Source organism: Martes martes (assembly GCF_963455335.1).
Source record: "Martes martes genome assembly, chromosome: 10".
Lineage (NCBI taxonomy): Eukaryota > Metazoa > Chordata > Mammalia > Carnivora > Mustelidae > Martes > Martes martes.
This window is the reverse complement of record NC_137898.1, coordinates 34,916,890-34,939,520: the sequence shown is the minus strand read 5'-3', so window position 1 is coordinate 34,939,520 and position 22,631 is coordinate 34,916,890. Positions and strand designations below refer to the sequence as shown.

Here is a 22,631-nt window from a genome sequence, read left to right as displayed (position 1 = left end):
TTTTTTTCTTGTCTAGTCAGACTGTTGCTCTGACTAGAACTTTCCGTACTGTGTTGAATAGAAGTGGTGAAAATAAGTATCCTTGTCTTGTTCATGATCTTTGAGGAAAAGCTTTCAGTCTTTCATCTTTAAGTATAATATTAGCTTTGGGTTCTCATATATGGGCTTCATTATGTTGAGGTGCTTTCCTTCTATTCCTAGTTCTTGAGTGTTTTTATCATGAAAGGGTGTTGAATTTCTTCAGGTGCTTTTTTCTGCATCAGTTGACATAATCATGTGGATTTTTTCCTTCATTCTGTCAATGTATGTGACATACTACATTGAATAATTTTCATCTGTTGAACCATCCTTGGTCATGACCATCCCACTTCTTCATGGCTTATAATCCTTTTAATATGTTGCTGAATTCAGTTTGCTAGTTTTTTGATGAGGATTTTAATGTTTAGATTCGTAAGAGATAACTGGTCTGTAATTTCCTTGTGATTACTTTGGTTTTAGTTTCATAGTAATACTGGCCTCATATAGTAATTTGAGAAGTGTTCCCTTTTCTTCATTTTTTTTGAAGAATCTATGAAGTAATGTTTCTAATTATTTGAGTGCTTGGCAGAATTCAGCAGTGAGGACATCTGGCCCTGGACTTTTTTTTGTGGGTTGCTTTTGATTACTGACTTAATCCTTTCACTTACAATCGTTCTATGCAGATTATCTATTTCTTCTTGGGTCAGTTTTAGTAATTTGTTTCTTTCTAGGATTTAGCAGTTCTAATAGATGTGTAGTGGTATTTCATTGTGGTTTTAATTTGCATTTTTATGACTAATGATGATGAACATCTTTACATAAGTTTTGATTATATAACTTTTGTGAAGTGTTTGTTCAAATTTTCGAATATAGGTGGTTTGGCTTCTTATTAAGTTGTGAGGTTTCCTTACATATTCTGGGTAAGAGTTTTGTCATATATGTATTTTAGGTTTAGTGTTTACTCTTGTGTACAGTGTACAGTAAGAGTTGAAGTTCATCTTCATTTGTGATAGTCACTTCCACTGAAAATCTGTTCTTTCTCCATTGAACTAACTTAACAATTTGGTTAAAAAATCAGTTGTTTTTATAAATGTCTTTTTCAGAGATGTCCAATTTTGAGACCTATGTTATTTGGCTCACATGCATTTACAGTTGTATCTTCCTGCTGTGTTGACTTTTTTCTCAATAGGAATTGTTTCTCTTTGGGTCTAGGAGTTCTCCTTTTTAAAAGTTTGATTTTTATAATATTAATATGATCTCTCTTTTTATGCTTCTGTCTTCGTGGTGTATCTTTTCACAGCCTTTTGCTCACTTTTACTCTTATCTGTATTTTTATATTTAAAGTATATTTCTGTTGGGGTGCCTGAGTGCCTCAGGTCATGATCCCAGGATCCTGGGATCCAGCCCTGCATAGGACAGCAGGGAGTCTGCTTCTCCCTCCCGCTCTGCCTGCTGCTCCCCCTGCTTGTGCTCTCTCTGTCAAATAAATAAAATCTATAGAAAAATAAAAAATAAAGTACATTTCTGTAAATTTCTGTAGAAAATGTATAGTTAGGTCCTGCTGTTCTTTAGTCAGATAACCTCATTTATATTGGAGTATTTAGTACATTCGTACTTAATGTAGTTGATATACTTGGTTTTTACTGTCTGCCATTTTACTGTTCATCTTCTCTTTGTCTCATTTCTATTTTCTTGTTCTCTTCTGCCATCTTTTATGTTAAGCAACATTTTTTTGTGTGCACTCTTTTTATTCTCTATGAGGTTATTAGCTTTATTTCTTTGTATTATTTTTATTGATTTCTCTAGAGACCAAAACATGCAACTTTGACTTTCAGTACAACATATGAACCTTGCAAAAATATAGTTCCATTTAGCCACTCTAATCCTTGTACAAATCTATACCTATATTGTAATGTATATAAATCTAAAAAATATTATTATAATTTCACTTAAGGAGTCCTGCCTTTTAAAGAAATTAAGAGAACTGATAGAGATATATAGATATCTATAAAGATATATCTACAGTCTCTTTCTTTCTGTATATGCAAGTTATCATTTGGTATCATTTTATTTCAACATGAAGTATTTCCTTTAGCATTTCTTTAATGCAGACATATTAGCAATGAATTCTCTCATATTTTATTTATTTGAAAATGTCTTTGAACCTTTAATTTTGAAGAACAGTTTTAGATAACCTTCTTGGAAGACAGTTTGTTTGTTTTTTTTCCTCAAAACTTTGAATATTATTCCAGTATCTTATAGTTTCCATTGTCCTCATGAGAAAATAACTGTTAATCCTATTTTTTATCTTCTTTATGTAATATATTTCTTTATTTTTTCAAGATTTTTCTGTTTACCTTTAGCTTGTAGTAGTTTGATTATGATGTACCTAGATACAGTTTTCTTTTGTTTATTATATTTATAGTTCACTGAACTTCTTATATTAGTGAGTTAATATTTTTCACCCAAGTTGGGAAGTTTTTTAATCGTTATATCTTCAAATATTTGTCTGACCTTCTCTACTCCTTGTTTGGCTCCAGTTACTCTTAAGAGTTACAAAAGCTGTTTTTGACACAATAGTTTATATCTTGATAGAGTGCTTAGAAATAAAATGGAAGAATGGATGAAATGCCAAATTTTCTAATGAAACATGGTTCCTTAACTATATGCACACACAACCCGGTAGATTTACAGTGGAAAATATTAATTTTTCCTGTCCTCTTTTCCTCTTTACAAAATCTATTCATAGGTGCATTTCCTCCCTCTGCTGTTTTTGCACGGAAAGACTTGCTACAACGATCTACCCATATTGCTACCAAGACTTTCCAAGCTTTTCGAATATTTGTGAACAATGAGCTCAATGAACTTTACATAGGATTGAAGACAGCTCAGAAGTTTCTGAGACCCGGTGGCCGCCTTGTTGCCCTCTCCTTCCATTCATTAGAGGATCGCATAGTCAAACGATTCCTGCTTGGGATAAGCATGACAGAAAGGTTTAACTTAAGTGCTAGACAGAAGGTGATACAAGCATCACAGTTGGGGTCAGGTCATGAAAACAAGGAAGGAGGCTTGATAGGCAGGGCCCCTTTAATGTGGGAATTGATACACAAGAAAGTACTTACTCCAGAAGATCAGGATGTACAGGAGAACCCCAGAGCACGCTCAGCCAAGCTTAGAGCAGCTATCAAATTATGAGAAAGTTTTCATCATTTGATCCTTCAAGTTTTTCCTTCACAGTTTCTCTTTTTTTTTTAATGTGGTATTACTGAACAACTTAATATAAGAAAGTATGAGAGATATATATAGAAAGAGTTGTACTACATTTTTGTGGAAATTAAGGGTATTTACCATTATTTTCCTTGGAAAGAAAATGTCAGAAATGTTAGCATGACTCAGAAAGTTCAACTAAAGGAGCATCAGCATCTCAAAACTGGAATTTATTTAACTTTTGAAAGGCAGTCCTTTCTCTAATCAGGAAATTTTTTTAAAAAGAGGAAGAGTATTATGTGTGTGTATCTAAATATGTAAACTCAAGCTGTCAAAAGAGAGAGATTATAATTGTATCTACATGCTTTAAATTCTGAATTTAGATATTCAGATTTGCAACAGACTTTCTGTTGATCAAATAATCAGTTATGATCATGGAAGAAATTTTAATTTCTATTTAGGAATAATTATGTAGTACTATAGTCCTCTTAAATATAGGAATTATGCAAATTTTAAATTTTCAAATATTATTTTTAAGATGCATCATACTGATAAATGTCACTTTTGATTTTATAATACTCATTGTTTTAAAAGGATTTTACAATATGATATATACCATTTTTTCACATTGCAACATTGCTTTAATAGCAATTGCCCAATTGCTTTAATAGCTCTCATAGTTAATATTTCATGAAACTTATATTTAGTCAATTACGTTTATATTAATAATATCCCAGAATGCCTTTGACACATAATAAAATCTTTTATCATTTGAATCTTGCATTTTTAATTGAGATATTCAAAATAATTCAACCAAGTCTATTTGAAATAGAAAAGTATATGATATATTAAAAATATTAAAATGAATGTGCCCCTAATGTTTTTACTTACCCAGTAGTAACTGTAATAGTAAAATGTTTATTTAGGAGACATTCACTTGGTAAACGATTGATTCATGATTCATATATCAACTTTTTATATGTAAATATGCATTTCTAATTTTTTTAGTTATTCAGCAGGTACTAACTGGTCAGAGAAACAAAGGTCAATAAAATACACCTACCTCACAGTACCGGTCCAATGGAGTATATAATCTAGTGGAGAAGAGTAATGGTAGTTAAATAATCACAAAAATCAATATAAAATTAACACCGTGGTAAAAGCTACAAAGAAGCAGTATAGGGTACTGCAAGAACATCTAGTAGGGATTTCACTTACTGAAGGAAACTGGGTCTGACCTGAATTATGCTTGAATTATGACTTGAAGGATTAATAATAGATATAATTAGTCAAAGGGTATATTGCCATGTTGATTAAAGGTATATATAAATGATTGTTTTCTTAAGTGATTATCCCTAAAATCATATTATACTATTAATATGCTTAGTAAACTATTCAAATATAGGAAAAATTCACCTCCTTAATTATGGTGACAGATCATGAATTGGTGAGTACAAGTGAATAAAATATCAACATAAGTATGGGCAAAGGATAAGAATTAAATACTTGAATTCACCTTAGATTTTCTTTATCTCTGTAATATTTAATTTAAGTTCTCAAACTTGTTTGCAATCTGAGCAATTCTGCAGTAGAATTAATTTCTAATTGTGCAGAATTAGAAAATATTCTAGGGAGCAGTATCCTCAAATTAGAAAAAAATGAACGTACCTAGGTTGCTTCACTGAATCTTTCCAGAAAAAAATGTTTTTTTTCTCTAGTATATGAGTTATATTTGTGAATGAGAAAGATTCCCATCCAAGTATCTGTTTAGAAAATAAGAGATCACGCTCTTATACACTCTTATATTCAACAATGATTTAACCTATTTCATCTGTCATTTTTGTATCCTGTATAGTATGGGGATTTTTTCTTTAATGTTAAATGGAAAGTGACTGCACTGCATTAAGTACTATTCCCCCCCACCAAAAAAAATAAATGTCCTTCTCAGAAGTTATCTGGCAGTATGATCACTACAGTTGTAAGTAGTTCAGCTGAAGTCATACCGGAGCAGAGCAGGTCCTTAATCCAATATATGTGGTGTCCTTATAAGAAGAGAAGAGAGGGGTGCCTGGGTGCCTCAGTCGGTTAAGCATCTGCCTTTGGCTCAGGACGTGATCCTGGAGTCCCAGGATAGAGCCCCGCATTGGGCTCCCCACTCACTGGGGAGTCTATTTCTCCCTGACTGTCCTCCCTCTTGAGCTTTCTGTCTCTTACCTTCTCTCTCTCTCGAATAAATAAATAAAATCTTAAAGAAAAAAAAAAGAAGAAGAAAAGAGAAACAGATGCCGGGAAGAATGGCACATGAAAATAAAAGCAGACATTAGAATGATACATCTACAAGCCAGGGGACACCACGGACTGCTGGCAGCCATTAGAAGCTAGGAGAGAAGCATGGAAGAGATTCTCCTACAGTCTTATGTAGGAACCGTCAACTTCACTGACACGTAGATTTCAGACCTTCCAACTCCGGAACAATGACAGAATACATCTCTATTGTTGAAAGCCACCCAATGTGTGGTAATTTGTTACAGCAGCCCTGGGAACCTAATACCATGATAGAAAAAAATCTTGATTATGCATGAAAAATCCTTTCTTCAATAAACACAAAATTGTTTTAAAATGTTGTAATGTAAAAATATAGGAGTTATTTTCTGTAATTAGGCTGTTTACTGCAATCATTCTTGTCTGCTTCTTAGTCTTTGCTGTAGAATGTATAATAAAATAATGAATGAATTTTAAATGCTTAATGCTGAAAAATGTTTTTGTGAATCCAAACAATACATACAGAAAATAAACACTTGTTATTAAAATGAATGTGTATTTCTTTTCCAATAAAATATAATGAATATAAAACAAGCAATTGTTTTACATTTCTGAAGTTCTTATTGACTGCTTTCTACCAGTCATTTTAATATAGCATCAATACCATTGTGTAGTACATCAGTTCTCAAGAGGTATATCAGTCCTTAGTTCACTGCTTATTAAGAAATTAAATTTAATAACCATACACAGTTTTGAGTTGATACTTTTATATATTCATTTTGTTTTAAATATTGTTTATTACTATATAATATTTGGAGTTTGTAGGGTCTTTTGGGAGGCATGAATTATATCTATATTTCTTTTCTGTTTCATGTAATATATGATATATGCTTTGGGCTCAAAGTCATTTGTATTGAATTATTTATTATGTTACAACCAATAGTTTATAAAAGAATACATTGTGTTTATGTAGGTTTTTTTAAATCTCTTAAAATTTACTTCCAAGCATTTGCAAATCATATTTTCTTTGGTCTTGCAGAGTATTACATATCTTCACAGGTTTATCAAATTATTTTTTCTGATTTTTGTTTTTAAATAAGTAGAAATAATGATGAGTCTACACTACAGATTTCTAAAAAAGGAATTTTCATTTCAGATCTCTCATTCAAAAAAATGAGATAGCTCTTTTAAAAAAATTATTTGTCAGAGAGAGAAAGAGAGCGAGTGCACACAAGCAGGAGGAGTGGCAGGGAGAGGGAGAAGCTTACTCCCCGCTGAGCAGGAAGCCCAATGCAGGACTTGATCCCAGGAGAAGCTTACTCCCCGCTGAGCAGGAAGCCCAATGCAGGACTTGATCCCAGGACCTGGGATCATGACTTGAGCCAAAGGCAAATGCTTAACAGACTGAGCCACCCAGGCATTCCGAAATATGAGATAATTCTTAATGGAACATTCAAAATGTACAATAAATAAAAAATATTGTATCTACACTTTTAGTTCATTAAAAAATATGTCTATATTCATTACATAGCATGTATTTAAATCTGACTATTTTGGTGGGGAAGAGGTCCTGGCTGGCTCAGTTGGAAGGGCATGTAGCTCTTAATCTTGGGGGTCATGAGTTTGAGCACCATGTTGGGTGTACAGATTACTTATATAAATAAATTTTTTTTTTAAAGAAACTATTTAGGAAGAAATCAAAAACACTTCTCACTTCTCTCCTTTTTTATAGTTTTATACTATATTATCCATTAAATTAATAAATTTACTCAATTTAAGGTGATTGACATTTTTAATTTTTTTAATTGAAGTATAGTTAACATTGTTGTTGGTTTCAGGTTTGGACCCTTATGATTCCACAATTCTGCACTTTACACTATGCTCACCACAATAAGTGTAGTTACTGTCACCTTACACCACTATTATAATATTATGGACTATATTCCCCACACTGTACTTTTCATTCCTGTGGCTTATTTATTTTATAACTGTAGTCTGTACCTATTAATCCCCTTTATTTAATTTACCTAACTCACCCATCCTGTTAATCCCTTACCCTCTGGAAATCACTCAGTTTTTTCTCTGTATTTATGATTTTGTTTCTGGGTTGGTTTTTGTTTTATTTTGTTTTATTTTCAGTTGTTTGTTTTTGGTTTGTGTTTTAGATCCCACATAAAAGTGAAGTTATATCTTATTTCCCTTTGACTTATTTGCCTTAGCATAATACCCTCTAGTTCTAGCTATATGGTCACAAATGGCAAGATTTCATACCACATCTTACTTATCCACTCATCTGTTGATGGACACCTGGGTTGCTTCCATAACTTAGCTATTGTAAATAATGCTGCAGTAAACATAGGGATGAATATATCTTTTTGAGTTAGTGTTTTCATTTTAAGAGGGTGAATACACAGTGCTGGAATTAGAGTTGTGTGGCATTTTTATTTTAATTTTTTGAGGAAACTTCATACTGTTTTTACACCAGTTTACATTCCATCAACAGTGCATGAGGGTTTCCTCTTCTCCACATCCTCACCACCACTTGTTATTCCTGGTCTTTTTGATACTAGACTTTCTGACAGGTGTAAGGTAGTATCTCATTGTGATTTTGATTTGCATTTCCTTAATTAGTGATGTTGAGCATTTTTTCATGTGTCTGTTGGCCATCTGTGTATCTTACTTGGAAGAGGTATATTAAGTTTCTATGCCCATTTCTTAATTGGATTATTTGTGTCAGTATGGAATTGTAATAAATTCTTTATATATTTGGGGTATAAATCCTTTACTGGGTATTCTTTTTATTTCTTTTATTTTTTTAAAAGATTTTATTTATTTATTTGACAGAGATCACAAGTAGGCAGAGAGGCAGGCAGAGAGAGAGAGGAGGAAGCAGGCTCCCTGCGGAGTAGAGAGCCCGATGTAGGGCTTGACCCCAGGACCCTGGGATCATGACCTGAGCTGAAGGCAAAGGCTTTTAACCCACTGAGCCACCCAGGTGCCCCGGATATTTTTTTTATTTTTAAAAAACTGTATATTTTAGATTTATTTAGAGCCATTTGCCCATGTTTATAGAATATTTAGTTTACTCTAACAGATGACAAGACAGTTCCCCTCAGTGAGACCCCGGCCTAAACATATTTGCTTTGCTTATATAGTAGAAGGATAACATTAAAAATGAAGCATTTGATTTATTCTTCTTGTTTTTAAACTCCCTTTCCCTTTCTCTGTTCACATTGCTATGTGAATTTCTTATACCAGCTGAGGTGGCTTTATGTTTCCGATTCACTGTAGAAAAAGAAATATGAGGCAATGTTAGCATATAATCTCACAAACTAAGACCTACCTGTTAGAATCTTTGTAATGGATAAGAATTAACTAAAATTGCTTATGGTCAAAATTGTGTAATTATTTTAAGCTACTTTTCTATTGAGTTTTTGTGATTGCTGTGTTAATCTAGTAGATTAGTTGTGTGTATGCAACATTCTATAATAGGGGTAAGTATTAAAGAATAAAAGAGAATTTTTTGAAGTGCCTCATAAACATAAATTTAGTGATGAAAATCTTGATCAGAGATATATTTTTCTCAGAACCACAATGCCATATGTTCGATGTTGAATGAAGCATGGTTTGTAAAAAAATCAGCATCATATTCTAAAGAGGCTGGATTGTATAACAAGCATAACTATTTTTATATTATTTTCTCAAATTTCATCTGTTTATAGCTACTATTTCCAACTAATGTTTGGTAACACACAGCATGATCTGCAGAAATCTAAGAGAAAGTTTAAATATAAATTATTTTTTATAAGTCTGGTTATAGCATAAATTTCCCAAACCATTAAAAAATTCAATAGAATTAATTATTTAAGATTCAGTGATGATAGTTCATAATGCCTGTTATTTAGATGGACCTTAAAATTCTTCACAGACTCTTTGGGCAGCCTCATTCTTTTCTTGTATAATCTACCAAAATTGTTAGACTATAAAATAAAGAAATAAAATTTAATGCTCTAATATGCAAAGTAAAAGGTTGCCTCTTTGGTAATGTATTTCCTTAAGCAGTTCTTTACCTTAAATACTGAACAAGTTTTCTACCATTATTAGCTTATGCCCTATTAAAATACATAATTGTGGGGCGCCTGGGTGGCTCAGTTGGTTAAGCCTCTGCCTTCGGCTCAGGTCATGATCCCAGCGTCCTGGGATCGAGTCCCACATCGGGCTCCTTGCTCAGCAGGGAGCCTGCTTCTCCCTCTGCCTCTGCCTGCCACTCTGTCTGCCTGTGCTTGCTCTATCGCTCCTCGCTCTCTCTCTCTCTCTGACCAAAAAAAAAAAAAAAAAAAAAAAACATCATTGCCCTGGCACTAAAATACAAAGGTGAAATCAAACAATAAGATGTGCTCCATTTCTCATTCTTGAATAATTGCTTCTGTCCGTTAAACTCCATCCTTATGCTTTGGAAAATATACTTGTCTGCCTTGCACAGGGTGAAAATTTGCATTATTAAACTATCAAACAGTATGATTCCTTATTCTCTCACAAGGAAAAATGTTATTATCCAACTCATAGGTGCTAAATTGAGGAGGAGGCTGTGTAACATTGTAAATGACACCATTGGCTTTGGACTCAGAAAAACATCTTTGGGGCACCTGGGTGGCTCAGTGGGTTAAGCCGCTGCCTTCGGCTCAGGTCATGATCTCAGGGTCCTGGGATCGAGTCCCGCATCGAGCTCTCTGCTCAACAGGGAGCCTGCTTCCCTCTCTCTCTCTCTGCCTGCCTCTGTCTACTGTGATCTCTCTCTGTCAAACAAATAAATAAATAAATCTTAAAAAAAAAAAAAAGAAAAACATGTTTGAATTCCAGGTGTCCATATATTAGTTGGATATATAAACTTGGGCATGCTCTTTAATCTCTTGAATCCTCACTTATTTCACTTTAAGATTAGGATAATACTGGTATTTTCTCATCAGGTTGCTATGAATCAAATAGAAAATAAATATTTATGAGTTAACTGAAAGTTATAATTACCAAAATGTAACTCAATTTCTGGACATCATGATTAAGGATATGTATGCTTTATTCATGGTAATTTTAAGCTCAGCCTCTGCATTACTAGCAGCAGTTGTGACTGGGTTATAGTCAGCTTTATTATTTGGAAAATTTGTCCCCATTTATTATTTATTTAATACCCCCAGTGTTTGGAATATTTTGACATGGTATATAAAACACAGTTATTGCTCTTTTGGAGTTTCCACCTATAAGAAAGCAAAATGGGGGGAAAAAAGAGCCAGTTGCTAAAGTTATTTGATCTTCATTTATGTTGGAGAAAGTATTTGTCCTCCTATGCTTCCATATCAGTAAGTAGCCAATATACATGATCCTTAAATTAAGATTCTTTTGAGGGGGGAAAGGAAATGAGTATTTTGTGAAATAAGAGATAGAAGGTTGCTATAGGAATATAAAAAAGTTTCTTACTTTGGGGCGCCTGGGTGGCGCAGTGGGTTAAAGCCTCTGCCTTCGGCTCAGGTCATGATCCCAGGGTCCTGGGATGGAGCCCCGCATCGGGTTCTCTGCTCCGTGGAGAGCCTGCTTTCTCCACTCTCTCTGCCTGCCTCTCTGCCTGCTTGTGATCTCTGTCTGTCAAATAAATAAAATAAAATCTTTAAAAGAAAAAAAGTTTCTTACTTCTGCACTTTAAAGTCAATAAGAAGGACTAAATATGTGTGTTACAGATGTTAAAGGAAAAATAACTAGAGAAAGGTAAGGGAACTATTTATACTAAGAATGAGTTGATGACCTTTTTTATAGCACCATAGAAACAGATACTACAGAACTGAATCCTTGTAATTCGCCTCCTTATCTTCATCTTGGCACTTATAAATCTCGTCCTTTATCTCTATTTTGTACTCCTGCATCTCAGTGGAGAGATTAAACTTGCTCCTTTTCTATTTTATCTGGGACTTAGATCAACTAATTTTGCTTATCTGTCCAGTCTTTAATCTGTTCCTGCTAGTATCTTTCCTTCAGTCTATAAACATACTCAAAAGTGCCCTAGGCTAAAAGCAAACAAGGACTTGGGTGTCCTAGGATCAAGCCTCATGTCGGGCTCACTGCTCAGCCAGAAGCCTGCTTCTCCTTCTCCCTCTGCCTACTGCTCCCTCTGCTGTGCTCTCTCTATCAAATAAATAAACAAAATCTTAAAAAAAAAAAAAAAAAGTCAAAAAAGGACTAAGATCTCTCCCTGACTTTGTTTTCCTTACCAAAACACCACATCCATCATTCTGTTTTCTTTTGTTACTTGCCTTCTTAAAGTCTATGCTACCTCCCAACTCTTCACCTGTCTTTCATTTGTCCAATCCATATGGTCTATATTAACCATTCTCTTAAGGATCAATTTTTTTAATGGAACATTTCACAAATTTACATGTCATCCTTGCATGGTTATCTCGTCTGTATCATTTGAATTTTAGTGTATGTGTTGCTGAAGTAAGCACAGTGATGACCTCTTAATTACCAAACTCAATATCCTAATCTCCCTTTTGACTTACTTTTTCTCTGCAGTGTTTGATAATATTGATCTGTGCTTCCATAAAAACCTGCTCTCCATTGCATTCTCCAAAATCACTCCTTCTATAGCCTTATTTCCCTCACACTCTGATTCCTTCACTAGATTCTCTTCCTCTGTCCCATCAAGCCAAACCATGTCCCATGGGATTTATTCTCATGGTGTGTAGGTAGTCTGAATGAATGACTACATTTACTGAAGGCAGTACTATGAAATCACGTCATGATCATCTGTAGAACAGATGAGAGTTGGGTATCTTGCCAAGATAACAGTGGGAGGAACAGAGATTGGAGTCTTCCTGGATGTTAAAATTGACATCAGAGTTTTTACTAATCAGGACTTCAGCTTTGGTAATGGCAGACAATAACCTAGAACAACCATCTCACTAAGAATAATTAGAAAATCTATAAAAAGTGTTGTTTTATTTTTAAATAAGATACCTATTTGAAAACACTAGAAAGCTAGTAAGGCAGTGAAAAATATCTGGGAGAAGAAGGAAACTCAAAGAGGTTACCCCAGAATTTGTAACTTCCAGTTGCCAATTCCAGAAGAGGCAGCTAAGAAAGGGAACAGAATATTTGACAGTCTTATGGGGAGTACAGGTGAACTTGAATCGAATTGGATCTTGAAAGAACTAAAACTTGGTTTCAAGTCATCTTAGTCCTTGAAATTGGATTAAATCGATCCTAGATGCTAGACTTCCTAAACTTGACCAAAGCAATTTTAAATACTCTGGGGTGGGGGGAATCTTGCACACAAATCACTTTTAAAATTTTTTCATATTCAGTGTCCATTACTGAACCAGAAAATAACCAGTCATGAAGAGACAAGGCATGACTTCTTAAAAAAGGCTTTATTTATGTATTTCACAGAAAGTACAAGCACAGGGAGTGGTAATGAGAGGGAGCAGCAGGCTCCCACTGAGGAGAGAGCCCAGAATGGGCCTTGACCCAGGATGCTGGAATTATGACCTGAGGCAAAGGCAGACACTTAACCGACTGAGCCACCCGGGTGCCCCAACAAGGCATGATTTTTAAAAGAGGGAGAAAAATACAGATAATTTAAAAGTATTCATGGGATATGCAGACAAATGCTATCAATATGCTGAAGGAAATAAAAAATAACTGAAAATATACACCTGAAAGATGTAGATCTCTAACTTAAGAACTCAGTCGATTAACTAAAAAGAGAGATAATACCCAGCTAAAGATAAATCATGAACTGGAAGGCATTTCAGAAGGAAATATCCAGAATAAAGCATGGAGAGACAAAAGATAGAAAAGAAAAAAACTGTGACACAAGAGTTACAATACATGTCTAATTCATGTGTAACTGGAATCCCAAAAGGAGAAAAGAGGAAGACAAAAAAAGGAGTAGAAGTCATTTGAAGAGACAAAGGCTGAGAATATTCCAAAACTGATGAAAGACATTAAACTACAGGTTCAGTAAGCCTCAAAAATGTACTAGGAACAGAATCTTAGAACCTGTTGGGAACCAAAATCAAACGCAGAAGGCATTCTCTAGGAATATGTCTCATATGAGCTATTCTTGGAGAACAGTAACTATTTGTTGATGAAATAAAGCAAACCAAGATATGAAAAACAAAACAAAACAAAACAAAAATCAGTAACAGAAAATTTTGGTGAAGGACACTGTGATAAGCTTGGATAAGCTTGCTTGTATCTTTGTAAATGCAGACCTAAGAATAAACAAGCATGGTTATGGCTACAGAACAGAAAACAAGCTTAAGTCTTGAAAATGTAAAATTAACAGAACTCACCAAAATTAATGAGGTTAAGAGGTCATTTTATAGGGAAGTAATAGTGCACCAATTTCTTTATTTTTAGAGCAAGGAGTCAATACTGTCAAAATTTGAAGCATAGTTTCTTTCACTTCATTTTTTAAATAATTTTTTTTAATTTCTTTTCAGTGTACCAGAATTCATTGTTTATGCACCACACCCAGTGCTCCATGCAATACGTGCCCTCCATAATATACACCACCAGGCTCACCCACAACTTCCCACCCTCCGCCCCTTCAAAACCCTCAGATTGTTTTTCAGAGTCCATAGTCTCTCATGGTGCATCTCCCCCTCCAATTTCCCCCAACTCCCTTCTCCTTTCCATCTCCCCATGTCCTCCATGTTATTTCTTATGCTCCACAAATAAGTGAAACCATATGATAATTGACCCTCTCTGCTTGACTTTTAAAAACATTCCAACCTCAAGGGTGCCTGGGTGGCTCAGTCAGTTAAGCATCTAACTTCAGCTCAGGTCATGATCTCAAGGCCTGGCATCAGGCTCCATGCTCAGTGGGCAGTCTATTTCTCTCTCTCCCCCTGCCACTCCCCCTGCTTGTGCCCTCTCTCTCTCTCTTCCAAATGAACAAAATAAAAAAAAAAAATCCTAATCTTTTTGTACATTTCATAATTGTAATTAAGGGGTTCTGTTGTAGTAAAAAAAAAGAAAATATTCAACCGTTCTTTGCTATAATTTCTTTTCAATTAAATCCAAGTAAAATGAAATGTTCTGTTTTTATTTAAAAATAAGATTCATCAAGAGTGCCTGGATGATGCAGTCCATTCGGCAGCTGACTCTTGGTTTCAGCGCAGGTCATGATCTCAAGGTTTGGAGATCAGCCCCACATTGAGCTCTGTGCTCTGCATGGAGTCTGCTTGGGAATTCTCTCTCTCCTTCTGCCTCTCTTCCTACTCTCTCTCCATCTCTCTAATATAAATCATTAAAAAAAATAAGATACATCTTTAGATGTGTCCTTTTTGTAAAAAATATTTTGCTGATCTATTTACTCTTCTTAGTGATATATGAAAGATATTCTTTGTTAATGATGTTAAATTCTAGGTAGAAGAATTTGGGTGTTTATTCATTCTGTGTTAACCTAGCACAATGTGACTCTATAATAAGCACATATCCATTTTATAAAAACAACCTAGTTGTTATTATTAGTATTATTATTTTTAAAGAGCACAGGTTTTGAAATCTGACAGACTTGTGTATAAATCCTGGCTCTGATGCTAAATAGCAGTGTAGCCTTAGAAAATTCACTTAATCTCTGAAACTCAGTTTTCTCACTGAAAACTGAAGTGGTTTTTTCAGGTGATTATATTAAATGCAAATATGTATATATAACATTTAATATACTATGGCCAAAGCAATCAATATTTATCCTTTTATTTTCATTTGTTGAATTCTGGCTGTTTTGCCAGTTCGTCATATAAGCTAAGATAAAAAATTCATCTCTTTGCTTACTTGCCTGTAAAGTAATGGGATTTGTATGAGATATTCCAGCATACCATCTACCTCTTCTAGAGCTGACTCTCATCTACATGGTTACTTTGCAATCTGTTGTGTTGTTCCATCATCACCATCATCACCTCCCCTTCCCAAATCTCTTGCTGTGTTCTTGTCACAGTTGATTGGGCCAGGGGAGGACTTTGATGCAAACTAGATTAATCCTGGCTGCAAGTGACTGTTCCAATCTAGACCAATAATGCATTCTTTTCTTAATTTTTTTTATTTAATTGAGAAAGAAAACTCTTAGTCTCTCTTCAATGTCTGAAAGATATAAAACTGTACTCCTTTTTTTATTATGTTCAATTAGCTGACTTATAATACATCATTAGTTTTTGATGTACTATTCAACAATTCATTAGTTGCATATGACACCCAGTGCCCGTCACCACATATGCCTTCCTTAATATTCATCACCCTGTTACCCCATCCCCCTTATGTCCCTCCCTTCAGTAACCCTCATTTTGTTTCCCAAATTCCAAAGTCTTTCATGGTTTTTCTGGTTTTTCTCCCTCTCTGATTTCTTACCATTCAATTTTCCCTCCCTTCCCCTGTAGTCTTCTGTCCTATTCTTTATGTTCCACATATGAGTGAAACCATATGATAACTGTCTTTATCTGCTTATTTCACTTCACATAATTCCCTCCAATTCTATCCATGTTGATACAAATGGTGGGTATTCAACCTTTCTGATGGCTGAGTAATATTCGACTGTATATATATACCACATCTTCTTTATCCATTCATCTGTTGAAGGGCATCTTGGCTCCTTCCACAGTTTGGTTGTTGTGGACATTGCTGCTATGAACATTGGGGTGCATGTGCCCCTTCTTTTCACTACATCTGTATCTTTGGGGTAAATACCTGTTAGTGCAATTGTTGGGTTATAGGGTAGCTCTATGTTTAACATCTTGAGGAACCTCCGTACTGTTTTCCAGAGTGGCTATACCAGCTTGCATTCCCACCAAGCTGTAAGAGGAGTTCCCCTTTCTCTACATCCTCGCCAACACTTGTTTCCTGTTTTGTCAATTTTTGCCATTCTAACAGGTGTAAGGTGGTATCTTGTGGTTTTAATTTGTATTAAAACCTGATGGCTAGTGATGTTGAGCATTTTTTCACGTGTCTGTTAGCCATTTGTATGTCTTTTTTGGAGAAGAGACTGTTCATGTGTTCTGCCCATTTCTTTTATTTTTTTTTTCTTAAAGATTTTATTTATTTATTTGACAGACAGAGATCACAAGTAGGCAGAGAAGCAGGCAGAGAGAGAGGGTGATGTTCTGCCCATTTCTTGACTGGATTATTTGTTTTTTGGGTCTTGAGTTTGAGAGGTTCTTTATAGATCTTGGATACTAGTCCTTTATCCATAATGTCATTTGCAAATAACTTCTCCCATTCCGTGGGTTGCCTCTTAACTTTGTTGACTGTTTCTTTTGCTGTGCAAAAGCTTTTTATCTTGATGAAGTCCCAAAAGTTCATTTTTGCTTTTGTTTCCCTTGCCTTCAGAGACATATCTTGAAAGAAGTCACTGTAGCCAATGTTAAAGAGGTTACTTCCTATGTTCTCTAGGGTTTGGATGAGTTCCTGTCTCACATTTAGATCTTTCATCCATTTTGAGTTTATCTTTGTGTACGGTGTAAGAGAATGGTCCAGCTTCATTCTTCTGCATGTGGCTGTCCAATTTTCCCAGCACCATTTATTGAAGAGACTATGTCTTTTTTTCATTGGCTATTCTTTCCTGATTTGTCGAAGATTAGTTGACCATAGAGTTGAGGGTCCATTTCTGGGGTCTCTGTTCTGTTCCATTGATCTATGTGTCTGTTTTTGTGCCAATATCATGCTGTCTTGATGATCACAGCTTTGTAATATAGCTTGAAGTCAGGCATTGTGATGCCCCCAACTTTGGTTTTCTTTTTCAACAATTCCTTGCTGATTCAGGATCTTTTCTGCTTCTATACAGATGTTAGTATTGTTTGTTCCAGCTCTGCGAAAAATGTTGATTGTATTTTGATAGGGATTGCATTGAAAATGTAGATTGCTCTAGGCAGCATAGACAATTTCACACAGTTGGTGGAGCATGTGACTCTTGATCTCAAGGTTGTGGGTTTGAGCCCCACACTGAAGGGAGAGATTACTTTAAAATAAAATGTTTAAAAAAAGAAATGGGTTACACAATCAAATCATGGAAAGGGTATGGATACAGCTAGGCTTCCAGAACAACACGTCTGGAATGAGAATGTTCCCAGGAGTAGCTCTCCAATTCCTATCTTCTTAAGAGTACTCAATTTCCACCATGTAAAAAAAAAGACTGAGTATAAATTCCAGAGAGACAATAAAAAGATGGGAATTGGAGAGCTACTCCTGGGAACATTCTCATTCCAGACCTCATTTTTTCTGGAAGCCCAGCTGTATCCATGACCTTTCCATGATTTGATTGTGTAACCCATTTCTTTTTTTGAAGGTTTTATTTTAAAATAATCTCTACCCCCAGTGTGGGGCTCAAACCCACAACCTTGAGATCAAGAGTCACATGCTCCACCAACTGAGCCAGCTAGGTACCCCAATGTGTAACAATTCTTGGACTTTATACACTACTATATTCCTTCCTTCTTCCCTATCACTTTTTTTATTAAATGAAATAACTTCTGGTTGAATTTCTCTTATTTATAGTTAGATCAATACAGGTTTGGAATAGATGACTTTTAAGAATTATTTCACCTAAATGTTTAATAATTCCTTAAAATATGTTCTTAGAATTTCCTTGTTTACTAATTCACCTAACTGTGGTCTTCATGATCTTAATAAACATTTATGAATTATTTTACATTCACGATTGTACCATACATATCTAGTTTCTAAGCAATAAAATAAGTTCTTCAGATTTATCAAAGTAGAGGTCACATGTCTTTGTCATTAATCTTTCTAACCAGATTTGAAAACATCCATTTGAGAGGGTCTGTCTAATCCACGGAACTTTCATTTAAATAATGGCAAACATCTTACGTTTCTTCACAGTGCTGAGATGGCATGATAAATAATGAATATGTTCTCCTTTTGGATGTACACATATTCTTTGTGATTCTACTTCTCTCTTTTTAATGGCACCATATCTACCTCTTTATCTATAAAATTATTTTCACACAGAAACCCCTTTGATGATGAAGAAAACCATGTTTTAGAGCCAGCCAGATGGTTTTCCCATTTCCTGTTATGTATATACATATATATTTTTCATGGCGGGTAGGGGTCATGAAGAAGGGAAAACAAAAACAAAAACGAAAACCGATAGTGAACATTGAACCTATCTCGTTATTCTAGAATCTATCATTTTGCCTTTGAAGAAATTCAACATTTGTCTTACAACCAGAGAATAAACATCAGCTGCTAGAGAAAGCTATTGAATTTCAAAATCCCTTTGAAATGTCACATTAACCTGTTTTACTTTCAGTCAGTTCTTTAAAATATCAAACATTTCCTGATGACTCCCAGATCTAAGACTGCTTACATTTCTCTAACTTAAAAGTTTGTTTCCTTCACTTGCAAACCAACTGTGGTGAATGAATCAGCACTGTTTAGGCCTGGGAAAAGTGGATCACAGCTGTAATCTGTGTGCAGTCTTTCTACAGGTAGTTTAATTTGTGAATGTTGAACAAGGTCAAATGCTGAATCTGGTTGATTTGGCTAAAACTACAGAGTTCTAGCCTTCTACTTAGCCCTCCATTAAATTTTAATCTTTACAGCTGTATTTGTTTCACAGATCACCTTTTATTCTGAGATGTGTAGAAGTCAGACAACAACCACTAACTTATTATTTTACTCAACATCTATTGAGCATCCACTTGCTAGGTGCTGGGGATAAAAGAAATTTGTGCCCCTTGTTCTTGAAAAGCCACACTATAAACAGCTATGTAATTTCTGAGAAGTTAGAATATAATGGGTTAAATTCTGTAATTGAGCTTAAAATATTGAGAACACAAAGGAATGAATAAGTAAGTAAAATTTTCTTCTTTCAAGCAGAATTGGATTTATAACTTAACCATTTAGTGTGAGAGCTATAGGAAGTTTGTGCTATATCATCAACAGCTTAGTGTCTTGGGACATAATCAACACCAAATACCTTTCCTTTTAATGCCATCAGTAGTCTTCCTGTCTTACACCTATTGTTGGTTGTTCTTGTTCACTGAGCTCCGTGCACTTTCATTTTCATGATATGATGTACACGTGTTCACATTATTAAGAAGGCTGATACTCATAGACGTGGATGTCTACCTTACAATAATTGTGAAATGTTCTACCTGAATGAGACGTTTCATCCTAGAACCAGGATTCCTTTTATTTATTTTCCTAATAAATAATAATTTTCTAGAATTAAGATTCCTTTTATATATTTATTTTATTTATTTTTAATTACTTGGAGTACATTTGACATGCAATGTTACATTAGTTTCAGGTGTACAACATAGTGGGTGATTCAACAACTCTATACTATGCTTATCACAAGTGTAGCAGCCATCTGTCATATACAACACTATTAAAATAGCATTGACTATATTCTCCATCTTGTACCTTTCATCCTCATGACTTATTCATTCCCTAACTGGAATCCTGTACATCTCACTCCCTTTCACCCATTTTGCTCATCCCTCACACCCTCTCCTCTGGCAACCACAAGTTTGTTCTCTGTATTTATCAGTCTATTTCTGCTTCTTGTTTGTTCATTTGTCTTATTTTTTAGATTCAATATATATATAAAATTATATGATATTTGTCTTCTGTCTGACTTATTTCACTTATAATACCCTGTAGTTCCATCCACATTATTGCAAATGACAAGATCTCATTCCTTTTTAGGGTGGAGTTATATTCCACTATATATGTCCACAATGGACATTTAGGTTACTTCCTTATCTGGGCTATTGTAAATAATGTTGTAGTAAACACAGGATGCATGTAATTTTTTTGAATTAGTGTCTTCATTTTCTTTGGGTACATACCCAGTAACAGAATTACTACATCACATGGTATTTATGTTTTTAGTTTTTTGAGGAAACTCTGAACTTTTTCAAAGTGTCTGCACCAATTTACATTCCACCAATAGTGCACAAGGGCTCCTTTTTCTCTACATCCTTGTCAACACTGTTATTTCTTGTGTGTGTGGTGTGTGTGTGTGTGTGTGTGTGTGTGTTTATTCTAATCATTCTTCCAGTGATAACTCATTGCACTTCCCTGATGATGAGTGATGTTGAACATCTTTTCATGTGCCTGGTAGCCATCTGTATATCTTCTTTGGAAAAATGTCTATTAAAATATTTAGGAATAAACTTAACCAAGGATGTGAAAGACTTGTACCTGTACTTTGAAAATGATAAAATGTTAAAGAAAGAAATTGAAGACAACACAAATGGAAAGATATTCCTTGTTCATGAATTGGAAGAGCCAATATTGTTGAATGTCCATTGTACCCAAAGCAATCTATATATCCAGTGCTACTGCTATCAAAATACCAATAGTATTATTCACAAATAATCCTAAAATGTTTATGGAATGCCGAAAGATTCTGCAACCTTAAGAAGGAATAACAAAGATGGAAGTGTCACAATCTTAGATTTCAAACTAAAGTTCAAAGCTGTTGTAATCGAAACAGTATGGTACTGGCACAAAAAATAGACACATAGATCAATGGAACAGAATAGAAAGCCCAGAAATAAACCCATGCTTATATGGTCAATTAATCTATAACAAAGGAGGCAAGAATGTACAAAGCAAGAAAAACTGGACAGCTACATGCAAAAGAATAAAACTGGACCACTGTCTTATACCATACACAAAAATAAACTCAAAATGGATTAAAGAACTAAATTTGAGACCTGAAACCATGAAACTCCTAGAAGATAATACAGTAATCTCTTTCACATTGGCCGGAGCAACATTTTTCTAGATATATCTCCTCAAGCAAGGGAAACAAAAGCAAAAATAAATGGGTTACACCAAAATAAAAACCTAACCACTAACAAAATGAAAAGGCATCTTACTGAATGGGAAAAGATATTTGCAAGTGATATATCTGATAAGAAGTTAATATCCAATATTCACATATCCAAGATATGTGAAGAATTTATACAACTCAACATGAAAACATAAACAAAAATAATTTGATTAAAAAATAGAATTAGGAGGGGCACCTGTGTGGCTCAGTTTGTTAAGCATCCAACTCTTGATTTTGGCCCAGGTGGTGTGACTGAGCCCATTTTGGGCTCTGTGCTCAGCAGGAAGTCTGCTTAATATTCTCTCTTCCTCTGCCCCTTCCCCTGCTTGTACACACACACTCTCTCTCTCTCAAATAAATAAATCTTTTTTAAAAAAGCAGATTTAGGGGGCACCTGGGTGGCTCAGTGGATTAAGCCTCTGCCTTTGGCTCTCGGGTCATGATCCCGGGGTCCTGGGATTGAGCCCCGCATTGGGCTCTCTGCTCAGCAGGGAGCCTGCTTCCCTCTCTCTCTTTCTCTGCCTGCCTCTCTGCCTACTTGTGATCTCTCTCTGTCAAATAAATTTTAAAAATCTTAAAAAAAATAGATTTAGTATCCTTAATATTTTTGAATCTGTAGTCTCCTTTGAGAATCTAATTAAAATTAGATCTTCTCATAGAAGGCACACACAGACAGGGGATTATAAAATCCTCTAATGTTTCTCATGGGCTCCAGTTCAGTGACTCTACCACTGGAAAAACATGTCAGTTCAAGTTACATTTCCCAAATTTTACCCTGTGAAACATTAAAGGATAAAGGCTGACAATTTCTACCTTTTAACTTCACCTGGTTCCTTCATTCCTGGATAGTTCAAGCTCCCTACATTGTTTTTGAGGATGCTAATTTGGGTATCAGCCAACTTGGTCAGTGTCCCAACAAAGCTAATCAGCCCCTGTAGCAGTTTTGTGCTAGGCACAAAGAACAGAAGAGATAAAAATCATTCCTGAGGACATGAGTAAATCAAATATTCCAGACTAGTGCTGTCTAATAGAAATATAATCCACCAATTCAAGCCACATTGTAATTTCTAATTTTGAGAAATCACATTGAGAAAAGTAGAACAAAACAGTTCAAATTAATTTTAATAGCATAATCTATTTAAACTAATATATCCAATATATTTCAACATGTAATCAATATTAAAAAATAAGATATTTTCTATTTCTTCTTTTATACTAAGTCTTTGAAATCTGGTATGTATTTTACATTTAGATCATATATCAATTTGGAATAGCCACATTTGAATAACAC

The 22,631-nt window shown here is 34.7% G+C and overlaps 1 protein-coding gene across 2 annotated transcripts in view; it reads left to right on the top strand.

Moving 5' to 3' along the window:
* METTL15 (methyltransferase 15, mitochondrial 12S rRNA N4-cytidine) overlaps positions 1-4,354 on the top strand; it is a 184,868-nt gene extending 180,514 nt beyond the window's left edge. The window contains exon 6 of one of the 2 annotated variants that reach the window (XM_080814986.1): positions 2,768-4,354. In XM_080814986.1, the coding sequence (XP_080671112.1) occupies positions 2,768-3,213 (446 nt within the window). In that variant the 3' untranslated portion in view covers positions 3,214-4,354. The remainder of the gene's footprint in view (positions 1-2,767) is intronic. The other variant, XM_080814987.1, reaches the window with a different exon arrangement.
* Positions 4,355-22,631: the final 18,277 nt, after the last annotated feature.